Source organism: Lygodium microphyllum, chromosome 13 (assembly GCF_053477565.2).
Source record: "Lygodium microphyllum isolate KBCC chromosome 13, Lygodium_microphyllum_v1.1.10, whole genome shotgun sequence".
Taxonomy (NCBI): Eukaryota; Viridiplantae; Streptophyta; class Polypodiopsida; order Schizaeales; family Lygodiaceae; genus Lygodium; species Lygodium microphyllum.
In genome coordinates, this window is record NC_141147.1 from 146666966 (window position 1) to 146683365 (window position 16400).

General features: G+C 43.2%; 1 protein-coding gene across 1 annotated transcript in view; it reads left to right on the forward strand.

The window, feature by feature from the left end:
* The first annotated feature begins 15132 nt into the window (after positions 1 to 15132).
* Positions 15133 to 16400, forward strand: part of LOC148027319 (agglutinin alpha chain-like) — a 93676-nt gene continuing 92408 nt past the window's right edge. The window contains exon 1 of the mRNA XM_087691897.1: positions 15133 to 15344. Coding sequence (XP_087548023.1) covers positions 15195 to 15344 — 150 coding nt within the window. The 5' untranslated portion in view covers positions 15133 to 15194. The remainder of the gene's footprint in view (positions 15345 to 16400) is intronic.

Here is a 16400-nt window from a genome sequence, read left to right on the forward strand (position 1 = left end):
AATAAAGATTTTTCCTAAATTGCGACATATGCCTATTCTTTCCATGACTAGTCAAAAATACACTTAATAACTTTAGCCATATAATGATAGGCGGTAGGTGTTCTAGGCTCGCTAATGATAGGCGGTAGGTCTTCTATTCTCCTCCTTGATTTGCTTGCTGAACTGCTTGGCTGGAAACTCAAAGTGGCGGAACCTTGAGTAGGGTAGAAGAATGAGAAGGATGAGATGTAAGAGGTTTGATTTCTTTAAGACTTCAAAGGATCTTCAAGCACTTCCCCTCCTCAATGATTTGATGGCCCAAAGTTTGCTAAGACCTCTATTTTGAAGCAAATCAGAGTGAAAGATGTTAGTTTTTCCCAATGGGAGTGAAAGAAGAAGTGGAAAATGAGCTTATGATAGAGTGGCTATGGTAGACTGCTTCTAGCGTTTTAGACCCATTTTCATCTTTGTTTGCAGCGAGTTTCAGGAGAAGGCATTTGCCACAAAACGTAGTGGCCAAGGAGCTCAAGCCATGGGCTAAAATTTTCCTATGCTCAGTCGCGAGATTGCGCCCTGTAGCTCCGCCACGAGAGCTATATGACCATACAGGGAGCAGATCTATGTTGCGATGGAGAATGTTGCCAATGCTAGACCAAAACAACACCAATGTCAAGATGTGGCATAATAGGATGCCATGCCCTGAGCAAAAGAACACATTCAGAGAAGGAAGCATGATGTATTACAACCTCTAGAGTGAGAAAAAGAGGCTCCAAGTAAGGTAGGTTCTATAGGCTATGGCTACCATGGAAGGTCAAGTAGAGATAGGGATGGAGATGAAGTTAGATACTCACCCTGAGCCTGGATTGAGCTGGAGAGGGACTGAGAGAATAGAGAAGGAGCTATGCCATGCCCACTGATACCATGTGAAAAAATGGATCTAGGACATGGCTATGATAGAAGCTATGGAGGTTGAAAGAGGAAGAATGAACTCATGAAGACATTGACACTGACAACACAAATTGTCACACAAGTGAATTAGGTTTCGAGATTGAGACTGGGACTAATAAACATAATCTTGTGTGTGGACAATGACACAGACACTTTACTTGAAAGAAAAGAGTACTATCATTTCATTAGAAAAGAGAGCAAGTGCAATGCTTTATAGGAAACTGGATGGTAGCATTTCTCCTACTGTGCATATGGGATTCTAGTCTTGAGCCCTCACTACTCCTTACAAAGAGACTAAAGTAGGTGTGATTGCAAACATCTCAACCACACCCACTGATACCATATGAAAACATGGATCTATGGCATGGCTATGATAGAAGCTATGGAGGTTGAAAGAGGAAGAATGAACTCATGAAGACATTGACACTGACAAGACAAATTGTCACACAAGTGAATTAGGTTTCGAGATTGAGACTTGGACTAATAAACAAAATCTTGTGTGTGGACAACTGGAAAGAAAAGAGTACTATCATTGCATTAGAAAAGAGAGCAAGTACAATGCTTTATAGGAAACTGGATGGTAGCATTTCTCCTACTGTGCATATGGGATTCTAGTCATGAGCCCTCACTACTCCTTACAAAGAGACTGAAGTAGGTGTGATTGCAAACATCTCAACATAAGCTCATGAAGCCCATGGTGCAATGTATAATTACATTAAATATATACTATCATTGCATGACTCTCTCTCTCTCTCTCTCTCTCTCTCTCTCTCTCTAGATACACATTGAGTAGCTGACTTCAGGGATGTATGACTGATATGGATGAGAGATCATTTGGCCATTTTCTGGGAGAGGCATGGCACATCAGAGAGCAGAGCACACAGCGGGTCCCAGTTAGAGAGAGGCCTACCCAAACAACTATTACACAGTTCTTTCAGACAGACAGAGTGAGAGCTACTGTACCAGCCTCCAGCCAGACCTCCGGTGTAACGTGTCCACTAGAATCATCTAGGACACGTCTTAGTAGTCCATCGGGAAGAATGTCTAGAAAACTCCGCCCGGCACTCCCTTGGAATGTTACGGGTTTTGCAATCTAGGTCTTCCCGCGTCTACCACGTAGCGGAAGTATCCTGGCCATTTCCCACTTAGGATCCACCGGAATTAGGGTTTCCCTGTTTGGTCATTAGCTAACAGCAATTAGCGTCAGACCCGAGCGAACTACTTTACGCAGGAACACCAGGTCCGAAGCGGATTCACGCTGCACTTGGTTCAAGGAGACTGGGAAACGAGAGGGATGCAAGGCTCAACCTCTCTGCCATAAAGCATAGTCCCATTCCGTTCCCCTAAAACAGCGTAAATCGGGTAGGATGTAACTCTAGGTCATCGTTCTCATTATTAGCTTTGATTATGATGATCATCCCGCTACTCGTCGAGTGATTTTGAGAAAAGTTCCCGGCTAACCGGGACCACCCAACCATAGGACGGACCCATGGTCCATCCTCCGCACTTTCCTCGGTTTGTTTTAGTTATGTAATTACCTAACACATTAAATTGACATATAACAAACAGCTTCTTTGATTAGCCTTGTTAAGCACTGGTTCCTTCACGTAATCTTATCACGTGACATAGAAAAGCAATATCAAACAACTTCTTTATTATCATATCATCATTTTATCTTTGAAATACAGAGGGTTCCGCCCGTAGGCTTGTTCATAATCCGCCCGAAGGCTATCAGTGATCCGCTAGGGATCACTATTCCAAGTTTCTGCCCGTAGACTAGTATGCGGGCTTCGAGATCCAATCCCGAGTCACGTTAGCCTCTTGTGCAGGACCCGGAAGGCGAGGGATTTACGGCCAGAGCCCCCCCTGGCACCCAAGCGTCCTCCTGCTCCAAGTAGAGCTCAACGGAAAGACCTCACGCGGCGGGTTCGGACCACATTCCCGGCGCGGTCAACAACCCCCTTGGTTAGGGTCAGGCAGGCAGTCGGGGGTGACTGAGCTGCCACTCCCTTCAGGCCTTCAACCTGAAGCATTTATATATCTTTCATCCTTTAGTTCCTTGAACAAACAATGCAAACAGTGCTTTCTAAACTGTTACAAACACAATCAATTCCAGTGGTCGTTTAGTTGGCAAACTATTAAGGAGTGAATCCTTCTCTCCGAATGCATCCAGCATTCGATCCGGAATCAGTTGCAACTTGGCAGGATTCCTATTGTTTTTGGGTTAGGGTCATACCCTGTTAACCCAACTTAACCAATGCTTTAGGTTTTATTAATAGTAAATCCCGGCGGCCATGTCGCTTTAATTTATTGATTAATCATTTGCGTCCGAGCAATTACTTAACTTCCCTTAACTTGGCAAATTTTTCCTAATGAGGGCGATGTAACAGGATGACTAACCATCCCTTTTGCAAGTTAAACTTGCGCAAGAACCTGCCAACCACATTCCAAGGAATGGCAAAACTTTCTTGCGATCAAACCACAAGGCTATGCGACGTTGCAACTTGTTGCACAAGTGTCGCCTCCATTCCAAGAGATCATTTCACCTATTGAATGGCGTTTTCTGGTCACGGAATTATCTTCAGACGAGATGCAGGGTTTAGGGTGTCTTTTTACCCAACCCATCCCTAAGTTTTACTAGATCGACAATGTTTGGTCCTAGGGGTTCCAACTCAATTCGAGTTTCATCATTTTGAACGATTAATCCTTAGGGTGGAAACCCTAGATTATTGTTTGCATGAGCATCCAATTGACTTAACATTTCGGGAATGTGGGTAGGACCATTGGGCATGAAGGTTTCGACTTAGCGATAATTGGAAAACTTGGCCGAGTCCTTAACGTGCTAATCCCTAGTTAGTGTTTGGGGTATCTATCGTGTTGACTGAACCATGCCATACGAATCCCTTGCACCTAGGTGATTTGGGTAATTCACTATGCTTGTCTCGCGACAAGGATGAATCCTTCCCTAGAGATAATAACTAGATCTAAGGAAGAAAAATAGTTCCGACTATCACCATACATGTAAACATGCGACTCACTCTATCTTTCATTGGTAAAGTAAAAAATACATGATAAGCCGGATACCAACTTTCTTAGGACCTACTAGGACTTACTTCAAATAATCATGTCTACTACCTTGTTATCTACACTTTAGAATCTCATGCTTTGTTTAAACCTTGCAATCCTTCCCAAATGCAACATTTGATGAATGAATTTTATGCACGATGAAGGTGCAACACGCAACCCTTTCATAACTACAATGTAGTTAAATGAGGTTATTGTAGAGTTAGTGTTGGTATATCCTTTCTTGCAAGCACATGCCACATACCAATCCATAGATTCATTTTTGATACACCACCATTACTTTTCGGATAACCTGCTACGGGTGTTAACAACTTTTCCCCAAGAACCATTACAATAAAGATTTTTCCTAAATTGCGACATATGCCTATTCTTTCCATGACTAGTCAAAAATACACTTAATAACTTCAGCCATATAATGATAGGTGGTAGGTGTTCTAGGCTCGCTAATTTGAAATGCATGATAAGGCAACATAATACTAAGGTCGTACGGTGGATAGACAACTCACGTTCATCATATTGAAAATGTTAATAACTCCATTTCATGCCATGAGATAATTCTAGTAATCGATCAATTAGACAAATTTTCCTCAATTGCCTCTTACTTTGGCTTGGTAAATTTGAATATGCATAGATGCTTTCTATTCCATGAGAGTTATCATACCTAATGCATTACTTTTGCGTAGAATCAAAAATCATAAAAACCTGGGTCTGTGGGCTCGGGGAGATGTCCACTTGAATGCTAGGAGATGAACCTCCCGCAGGTGCGCCTTGCAACTTCTTGGGAGCCATTGTAGACGTGATTACGGACCCCGCAGATTCCCTCTAACCTTTACTCTTGCTCTTCGAGACGGTCAGGAGTCGATACCTTCTCCTCGCGTAAGAATAGGAGCTTAATGCACCCGGTTTTAAATCAGCGGTTTTAAATCGGGGAAGGGCACATAGGGACAAGGCCTAAGGACCTTATCCCTTTAGAATCTTCTTAAAGAAGCTTCTAATAGGCTTTTGACTTTCTGGAAACCACGTGGAAGAGAGGGCGACCAATGATGGAAGGAGGGGATGTCGAAGGAAGGGGAGGTGATTAGGATGATGGCAGGGAAGTACGGCGGCAGCACTTGGCGGCGTTTCTGGTGGCCGCAGCACTTGGCGGCATTTCTGGTGGCGGCAGTACTTGGCGGCGTTTCTGGTGGCGGCAGCACTTCCCAGCGGAATGGCGACTCCCCCCCCTGCAGCCTCCGGCCCACGGCAATGGCAGCAGCCTCGTCTGATCCTTCCCTCAGCACGGCGACGTGTATCCCCCAGCCTCCCCCTCCTTAGCACATATCGGGTGTTTATATAGGCATGGGGGGGGAAAAAAGGCCTCCACCACATGGCCCTTGCATGGGTTTCCCCCCCCTCCCATGCAGGCCCACGACTCATCCTTGACCCATTCCCCCACACTCCCTTTTCTCCAGTCGTGCATCGGCTGGGGAAAAAGGGATAAAAATAAAAAAAATTTGCCTTGAATATTCAAATTGCTCCTCCCAAGAGGGTGTTTATGTGAGACTTGCGGCTTCAAACTTTCAGTTTTGATTTACCAATGCGGAGGACCCCATTTCACGCGTGCAGGTCACACATTGCACCGCCGATAATTTCAATACGAGAGATAACCTCTACACAAGGTTTACGTCGTGTGCGGAAAGTCAATATTCACGGGTGGGAATATTACATTCTCTCCCCCTTAGAAGAACTGAGATGTCCTCATCTCGAGATAAATTGGGGATATTGAAGGTTGAGAGAGCTTTCATCCATCCAGGTAGCATCCTCTTCGGGATAATCCTTCCACTGGACGAGGCATTCTTTCAAGGTTCTAGATCTTAACTGTCTCTCTCTAACATCTAAAATCTTATCCGGTCTTAGTTCAAGGACTCCTTGACTAGGCATTACAATTTGTTGGTCATCAAGTACATGATTACGGTTGGGTACATATTTTTTTAAGAGACTAATATGGAATACATTGTGAACTTTTAGGTTATCCGGAAGTTGCAATTTATAAGCATTGGGTCCCAGGAATTTGAGGATTTTATACGGCCCACAATACCTTGGACATAGCTTCTTGCATTGTCCTAGAGATAGAGAACTCCTCTTTGGGCGTACACGAATGAAGACCATGTCTCCTTCTCCGAAGATCCTCTCTTGGCGCTTCAAATCCGCATATGCCTTTTGTCTATCTTTGGCTGCTTGTATGTCTTGTCTTATTGACCTTATTTGGTCATCCATGTCTTCCAACATTTGTCTTGAAGCTTCCACTCTTAGGGTAGGATCAGAAAAGTTTAGGGAACTTCGACAATCATGACCATACAATGCCTGGAAAGGAGTCATTTGAATGCTCTGCTGGTAAGAAGCATTGTAGGCAAATTCTACTAACGGCAAGTATTGAATCTACCTCTTCGGCTCTCGACAGCAGTAAGCCCTAAGAATATCCTCAATGATTTGATTTACTCGCTCTGTTTGTCCATCCGTTTGGGGATGGTAGGCAGTGCTAAAACAGAGTTGAGTTCCAATAGCTTCAAAGATAGCTCTCCAGAAGTGTGAAGTGAAGAGAGAGTCTCGATCGCTAATGATCCTTCTAGGTAACCCATGTAGCTTGAATATCTCCTTGATAAACACTCTTGCAATGTTGGAGGCTTTATAGTTTGTCTTTACTGGAATCAGGTGTGCAACCTTAGTAAGCATGTCAACTACAACCATAATGGAGTTGTATCCTCCTTGGACTTGGGGTAAGCCCACCACAAAATCCATACTGATGAATTCCCATTTCATTTGGGGAATGTCAAGTGGTTGCAATTTTCCTAGCATCATGACATGTTCAGCCTTGATACGTTGGCAAGACAAACATTCAGTGACATATTTGAGAACGTCACCTTTGAGCCTCTCCCAATGGTAGCTCTTCCTAACTGCATTAAGAGTTTTTGCATAGCCAGGATGTCCTGCGAAGGGGGAATCATGAGCTTCCCATAATATCTTCTGCTTAAGTGACTGGCTTGTTGGTATACATAGCCTTGTTCTGTAGTAGACAAGTCCATTATCAATGGAAAATTCCCGATACTTAGCTTGTGACTTCAGATTCTGCTCCTTGGTAAATATTTCTTTTATCATGGTTTGGTAGGCCAAATCATGGCATGCTTCCTCTCTAGCTAGTTCGAGTATAGGGTTGCTTGGCATAGATACCTTTGTAGCCAGAGATCTGGCCGTTGATGGATTCTGCAAGATTAGGGAATTTAGGAATGCCTTGCGACTGAGTGCATCGGCAACTACATTCTCTTTCCCTGGTCGATACTTGATTTCAAAGTCATACTCATCCAATACTTCAATCCATCGACGTTGCCTCATGTTGAGCTCGTTCTGGGTAAAAATCCATTTGAGACTCTTATGATCTGTTACTAGAGTAAACTTGTTACCCAACAGGTAGTGTCTCCAAAGCTTTAGAGCATGGATGACAGCTAATAACTCCAGATCATGCGTGACATAATTCTTTTCATGACTCTTCAATTTCCTTGAAGAATATGCTACTGGATGACCTTCTTGCATAAGTACACACCCCAAGGCAAGAATGCTGGCATCAGTTACTACCTCGAACTTCTTATTGAGGTCAGGAAGTTTCAGAATAGGTACTGATACCAAACATTGCTTCAATTGGTCGAAGCTATTTTGCTCGGGAGTTGACCATGTAATAGAAGTCTGCTTCTTTAGTAAGTCGGTAAGGGGTGCTGCAATCAAAGCATAGTTTTTTATAAAGACCCTATACCATCCTGTCAAGCCAAGAAAACTGCGTATTTCTTTGACGGATACTGGTATTGGCCATTCAAGCACATCTCTGACTTTGGATGGATCTACTGATATTCCTTCTGATGATACTATGAATCCTAGATATTCAATCTGTCGTTTGAAAAATGCACACTTCTTCATTTTTGCATATAGCTTATGAGACCTCATTGTCTCAAGGACAATCCGAAGTTGAGGTTCATGATCTTCTTCCTGTTTAGAATAGACTAAAGTGTCATCGAAGAAGACAAGCACGAAATCATCAAGATATGGCCTAAAAATATCCTGCATTAATCTATTGAAGGTGGCAGGTGCATTTGTAAGCCCGAATGACATAACCAAAAATTCAAAGTGCCCATATCTTGTATTGAAGGCCGTTTTTGGAATATCTTCATCCTTGATCCTGATTTGATAGTAACTTGACCTGAGATCAATTTTGGAGAAGATCTTTGCACCTTGAAGGTGATCAAGAAGCTCATCTATTCTAGGAATAGGATACTTATTCTTGATTGTTGATTGATTCAGCCCCCGGTAATCAATACATAGTCGAAGTGTCCCATCTTTCTTTTTCTGAAATAGTACTGGAGCTCCCCATGGAGAGTTGCTAGGCCGGATGTAACCCTAATCTAACAGTTGCTTGAGTTGTTCCTTCAACTCAATAGCTTCCGGAATGGACATTCTATAAGGTCTCTTTGCAATTGGCGCAGCTCCAGGCATTAACCTTATTTCATGATCAACTTCCCTTGGAGGTGGAAGTTCAGTTAATTCCTCAGGGAATACGTCAGCGTATTCCTTTAGCCAAGAGGGTCCCTCATGAGACTTTTGGCTTTGATCTAATTTGTTGAGTTTGATCAGGTACACAGGTAATCCTTTTCTAGCCCCTTTTATGATCCGCGATACTTTGGCTAACTGGATTCTTGGCACTCTCGCTTCACCTTGAGTCGTAACAAACTCTTTTTCAGAGTTCCGAAAGGAAACTTGACCCTTCCCACAGTGGATGTGAGCGTCATTAGGCTTAAGCCAATCCATCCCGAGTAGACACTCATGGATACCTAAATTCATGACTCTGAATTTGACTGAGGTTTTCTTTCCTCCCAGATAGAACTCCTCCTTAGCAGTTTGCCTGGTACAAGTTACCTCACGACCATTTGCCAATTCCACAAGCAGGGTAGGAGCTTTTACTATGGCTATCCCTAATCTTTTAGCACACGCTGGTGAGATAAAGGAATGTGTACTGCCACAATCAATCAAGGTTTTGAAACCTTTACCTTGATAGTCCGACGGTGTTTGAATCACCGAGAACTGGCGATTCGGCCCCTTCTTGTGTAAAGCGGCATGGACTGTCGCTCTTTCGAATTCCGCTTCCATAGTCGGATCTTCCTCTTCTTCTGCTTCACATCTTTGCCTATTGGTAATGCAGGCAGTTCTTCCTCTTCCACGGGTGGCGGCTTCCTGACCGCGGCCTGCACCTTGACGGTGTCCCTCGTTGAGCTTGGGACATTGCCTTTTGAAGTGACCGAGTTCATTGCAGTGGAAACATCGGAGGTTTCGGCCATTATTGTGAGTAGGAACAAAGTTATTGACGTTATTTGTCCTTGCTTTCTTCCTTTGTCCCTGATTGTGGCCTTGAACTCTCTTAACTTGGGGTTTGAATGCCCCTCTGTTCGGGTCGCTATAAGACCAATTTTTGTTACCCCTCGGTCTAGCTTGTACTTCCTGAATTATAGGTTCTGCTCGAATGAGTGCATCCTGAAGATCTGATGGTTGCATAGATTCGAGACGAGTATTTACAGGTGGGTTTAAGCCCGCGCAAAATTTGGACACCTGCTGCGTCGTGTCCATTTGTGGCGCATACTTTAAGAGTGAGACAAACTTAGAGTGGTAAGCGTCAAGGGTGAGTCCTAACTGTTTTAGCTCATAGAACTCATTCATTTTCTGTGTACGATATGCAGGTGGCAAATATCTCCCCTGCACGGCTTGCTTTAACTTCTCCCAGGTAACGGACCCCTCTGAAGGCCCTTGATCCCTGCACCATTGTTTCCACCATAGTCTAGCTTCACCGGTGAGTTTTAATTTGGCGAGCATGGCCTGATTGGTAGGTGCAGTACCAGCTGCTTCGAAGTAATCCTCCATAGATTCAATCCAAATTTCAGCATCAGACTGGACGAATCTGCCTTTCCCGTCAAACTCGGGTGGCTTTATCTGTTTGAGGAGGAACTTCTTCTCCTGGATCACAGCGGTACTTGATGTAGGGGGCGAATTTGGAACCTGTACCTGGGGTTGTGCCTGGATAAAAGTTTTCTTAACATTATTGTATGATAATTGACATTAGCTTATCTTTAGTTCAGCTATCTCGTAAATCATGAAGCTACTTAGCTTTTCGTAACAACCCTGATGCACAATCGGATATTGATAAAAGAAGTCCTTATTTATATTTACATGGGCGTAGCCTTATACAACATCTCGCGCGATGATAATCCAATCATTACATTTAGTTTGGGGAGAACAACATTGTATTGGATTTGTCTACAGGAATTGTGTAATAGTAGGGTTTTGGGTCATGGATCTTCAGGAATCGATACTTCATTGGAAGTTCAGGATATCCTTTCCGTTGGAATCCATACTTCCCATGGCGGCCCAACACCTTAATCCTGTCGGCTGGGATTACACGGGTTACTTCCTCATATACATATGAGTTCAATTCAACCCTCCGACCTTGAATATGCAGAGTCGAATTTACGTGAGCTTCCACAAAAATGAACAGCTTCACGATTTTCAAATCTTCCAACCACTTGATCCTCTTTAGGTTGGTTTGTAGATACGCGAACCGGTGGGCAGCTATGTAGTAGATTCCTGAAGACCCGGTCCATCTTCGTTCTATAAATAAAGGTGATGGATTATAAATCTGCTCCAGGATGTTCATCATTTCAATTCTCTGCCTATAATGCGGAGAATGCATTGCAGTCATAAATATGATCCGGAACACCAAAAACTTGTTCCACGCTTCATAGTTCTGCAAGACAGTATTATAGATGAGGAAATGTTTGGACAACAACAATTTCTTTACTTCATTTTATTGAGATCTCACGAAAACAATTCCGTTGTTGGTCTGCTCTGATACCAACTGTAACATGTCCACTAGAATCATCTAGGACACGTCTTAGTAGTCCATCGGGAAGAATGTCTAGAAAACTCCGCCCGGCACTCCCTTGGAATGTTACGGGTTTTGCAATCTAGGTCTTCCCGCGTCTACCACGTAGCGGAAGTATCCTGGCCGTTTCCCACTTAGGATCGACCGGAATTCGGGTTTCCCTGTTTGGTCATTAGCTAACAGCAACTAGCGTCAGACCCGAGCGAACTACTTTACGCAGGAACACCAGGTCCGAAGCGGATTCACGCTGCACTTGGTTCAAGGAGAATGGGAAACGAGAGGGATGCAAGGCTCAACCTCTCTGCCATAAAGCATAGTCCCATTCCGTTCCCCTAAAACAGCGTAAATCGGGTAGGATGTAACTCTAGGTCATCGTTCTCATTATTAGCTTTGATGATGATGATCATCCCGCTACTCGTCGAGTGATTTTGAGAAAAGTTCCCGGCTAACCGAGACCACCCAACCATAGGACGGACCCATGGTCCATCCTCCGCACTTTCCTCGGTTTGTTTTAGTTATGTAATTACCTAACACATCAATTTAACATATAACAAACAGCTTCTTTGATTAGCCTTGTTAAGCACTGGTTCCTTCACGTAATATTATCACGTGACATAGAAAAACAATATCAAACAACTTCTTTATTATCATATCATCATTTTATCTTTGAAATACAGAGGGTTCCGCCCGTAGGCTTGTTCATAATCCGCCCGAAGGCTATCAGTGATCCGCTAGGGATCACTATTCCAAGTTTCTGCCCGTAGACTAGTATGCGGGCTTCGAGATCCAATCCCGAGTCACGTTAGCCTCTTGTGCAGGACCCGGAAGGCGAGGGATTTACGGCCAGAGCCCACCCTGGCACCCAAGCGTCCTCCTGCTCCAAGTAGAGCTCAACGGAAAGACCTCACGCGGCGGGTTCGGTCCACGTTCCCGGCGCGGTCAACAACCCCCTTGGTTAGGGTCAGGCAAGCAGTCGGGGGTAACTGAGCTGCCACTCCCTTCAGGCCTTCAACCTGAAGCATTTATATATCTTTCATCCTTTAGTTCCTTGAACAAACAATGCAAACAGTGCTTTCTAAACTGTTACAAACACAATCAATTCCAGTGGTCGTTTAGTTGGCAAACTGTTAAGGAGTGAATCCTTCTCTCCGAATGCATCCAGCATTCGATCCGGAATCAGTTGCAACTTGGCAAGATTCCTATTGTCTTTGGATTAGGGTCATACCCTGTTAACCCAACTTAACCAATGCTTTAGGTTTTATTAATAGTAAATCCCGGCGGCCATGTCGCTTTAATTTATTGATTAATCATTTGCGTCCGAGCAATTACTTAACTTCCCTTAACTTGGCAAATTTTTCCTAATGAGGGCGATGTAACAGGATGACTAACCATCCCTTTTGCAAGTTAAACTTGCGCAAGAACCTGCCAACCACATTCCAAGGAATGGCAAAACTTTCTTGCGATCAAACCACAAGGCTATGCGACGTTGCAACTTGTTGCACAAGTGTCGCCTCTATTCCAAGAGATCATTTCACCTATTGAATGGCGTTTTCTGGTCACGGAATTATCTTCAGACGAGATGCAGGGTTTAGGGTGTCTTTTTACCCAACCCATCCCTAAATTTTACTAGATCAACAACGTTTGGTCCTAGGGGTTCCAACTCAATTCGAGTTTCATCATTTTGAACGATTAATCCTTAGGGTGGATGGTGCGCAGATCGGACGCAGGTAGCTCACGTAGTGAATTCCCAAAGGTCCCCAAGAACAAAGCACTCTACTTTTTAGCACAAAAACCAATGTAAAAACAAGCACGACATGAGACAAGAGACAAATTGGGTTGAATCTCCCCCATGCCTTGTGTGAGCGCTTCACAAAGCATGTATTTAATATATATTTCCAATCTTTTTGCTCAAAAATAGCCCAATTACAAAAATATGACAAGCTTTTAGCTTTTGAGTTTGCTTTCTACCAAAAATAGGAAAATAAAGCTAATGGACGGTGCCCATAGTGTCTGGCACGTCCAATCTCAATGTCCAAATAGAAATAACATATCCAGGCGCATAAGCGCATACAAAATAATAATAAATAATCGATGTCTCTATAGACATAACAAAATATAGGCGTGGCGCCTATCAAAATATAGTCCAAAGATCGAAAACTCGCTAGACTCCAATGCTTTCCTCCACCACTGCTGCTATCTCTACACATCAACTGAAGCATTCACAATCGTTAGTAAAATAACACAATTAAACCGACAAAAGTGAATACCTAGCAGTCTTCAGCTACATAAATAAATCAACTGGTTAGAAATAAATCCTAACCTTAATTTATTACGAGTGCGCACTCTAAACTCATAAACGTTTATTAATTTAATATGCATTTTGCGGAATCACCCGCTATGGAATCACCCATGTACACACTAAATTAATGAAACGCCCGAAAAGGACAGGCGTCCCCATCAACTTCTCGCACAAAGAATCCTCTTTGCGTATGAGCCCCGGTCATCTAAGTTTACGGGATCCACCGTAAAACCTCACGGAATCCACCGTGGAATATGCCTCCTGGCATCAGTGGAAACCCTAGATTATTGTTTGCATGAGCATCCAATTGACTCAACATTTCGGGAATGTGGGTAGGACCATTGGGCATGAAGGTTTCGGCATGAAGGTTCCCAACGGAGAGCTAAAGACCAATCCCTAGAATGAAGAGAGGATCCATCTAAAACAACCTAGAGGAGGATACAAGACTGTATAAACAAGAGCTAAAGGCCCCTATCACAATGATACATGGTGATGATATTACATCCTTCACTACTAAAAGTATCACAATAATAATCAATTGAAAAGACCGCAAAACATCAAATTCAACTTGGCAAATCATCAAAACTCTAGGAAACTAAAACCTATCCCTCTTCTAGACAAAATCAACCATTAAGAGAACTAGGTGACCATCTCTTATAGTATAGTCGACATATGAAATATCTACAAGATCAGTTGTTGACATATATGATACCTACACCTCAACATGGAAATTGTATTCCACCCCTTGAAAAGTGTTAAAAGCACCTCCATAAGCCATAATACACATGACACATACAATGTTGAGATACAAGCAAAATAACAACAGTACGAATTCCTCAATAGAGGCTCCATGATTGTAGGATCCCCAAGTGCTAAAGCTCTCTTTTCTCACTCTCCTCCCCCCAATAATCTCACAATTATGCATAGTGATGAAACATGCTTGTGCTAGAAGTGTGTGTGTATATATATATTGAGAGAGAGAGAGAGAGAGAGGTGTACATGTGCACACACACACAAAGGGGAATCGACACAAAGAGAGCTGGTGAAAAATAACCACCTCATGAGTTGCATATTGATTCAAGGAGCAACACCCTAGCTACATAGCCAATAATGAAAGATAAGAAGGGTTCTATGAAAAAATCATAAAGCAACAACGAGAAATGTCTAAGACGGCCAAAAGTCACCTACAATGGCCAACTTATACAAGTTTAAGCACATGACTAGCATGCCAACAAAGTAAACCTCCATGTGTCCAACACTAGAAGCATTAGAACTACACATGATACATAAAATATAATGTTAATCGAACGAAGGGAATACAACTAACTCGTGCTTGGTGTGTGGTCATAGCCAACAAATGTCTTACTACCGGATCCATGTTACATGTAGGTTGTATGCCAATTTCTCGAGAATAGATGTGCTCACCGAGGGATTGGGAAAACATGGCGTGCACACAGGGGCCACATGCGAATAATAATTGATGGCATGGGTAGAATATACAAAGAAGAAATCTGGTTCATTCCACACATGCTGAAGCCTGTGCATGATGTGAATCGACAAGTATCCATTTTGGTGAAGGTAGTGCGCACAGTAGCGGACTAGCCATGTCGAATTACTTTAGGGTTGGTAATCAATAAGTAAAACGCACCAGAGAATTATCGAGAGGGACCAAGCTTTTAAAACGCGGCAATTATGCGCATAAACATGTGGGGTTAGTAAATTATGCGCACAAATTAGAAAACACATCAACATATGGCTTTCATAGAGCTAGTGGGCACTACTTCCACTGACTTGGCCAAGACGTGACAGCAGACTACAGCACGCCTGCGTGGCACACACACGACGGCTATATAAGAGCCGACCCACACAACGGTATATTCAGTACGCCGAATAACATCACGAAGCAGCTGGCGAGCAGCAGTCTTGGTAATCATGGGGGAGATATTAAGATCATCGACGACGTCCTTCTCAATGAAGATAGTAACGCTCTTACAGCTACTACTGGTGATTAATCATGTACTTGTGCATGCAACGGTAGCCACTAGGTCGGCGGACGTCGCGGAGAGTCATCAGACTAATCAGGTATGACAAGCGTACGTCGTCGTCACGTACACACGTACTGGATTAATCAACCCCTTGTTGCGATACTATGATCAGGATTCAGAATTCATGAGGTGGAGTGGCAAAAAGGTTATTTACCTGCTTATTATTGCAGTGATCAGATCATCGTCATCAGAACTCTTGCTGTTTTTTGTTTCTGATTAACTTCCTTTTTCATTAATGGTTTGATCTAATTTGTGCAGGCCCAGACAAGTACGGTTCCTTGGCCGATTTAGCGCAGGGGCCCATGGGACGGAGACGGAGGCTCTGAGTTCGACGACTTAAGATCCATACCATCAAGCGCAATCCACGTGCTGGGGATACAGACGATTAAGCTATGGCACGGGGAGAAGTACATCCGTGGCATCCAAGTGCAGTATCAGGTCACGGATGGTTTCCGAGTCTACCCGTACTGGGCACAACTTCACGGCCAGCAGTCCGACGACAACAAGCACGTAGAGGTGCGTATTACTTATACGTCTTCGTATTAAGCACATAGGAGTCGCTTATTTCAATGCCTTATTGTGTGAATACATATAATATTGATCGTCGGTCTAAAGATACATTATATGTTTTACGTTTAGCTATAATTGCTTGTACCTTCAATTCGGTGTTTTGCAACCAGATCTGTGGGCTCCCACTATCAGAAACAAGCAGAGAAAGCATGATCGAGAGGTATATCAGAGACAGGGTGCTGAACTTGGAAGAGAGAATAGGCACACAGAATTAGTCGAGGTAGATGATCAATTTATTAAAGTATTGCATACATAAATAGAAACTGCTTTGCATGATATGAAAGGATGTCATGCCTTTTCAGTTCTCGAGGCTTTCAGGTGTATTTACACCAACACCCCCCCTCAGCTGAATGCCGAGAGAGGATTTTATTTCATTACTTTGAACCTAGTACAAGTGCATGGTTGTGCCTATGTGGTATTGAAATGTGCTCTCTTTTTTTTTCTGCTAAATAGCAAAGGTGCGAAAAGAAAAGGATTATAGTCGATAGCTTTATACGAGATAGCTATGACTTTACATCGATTA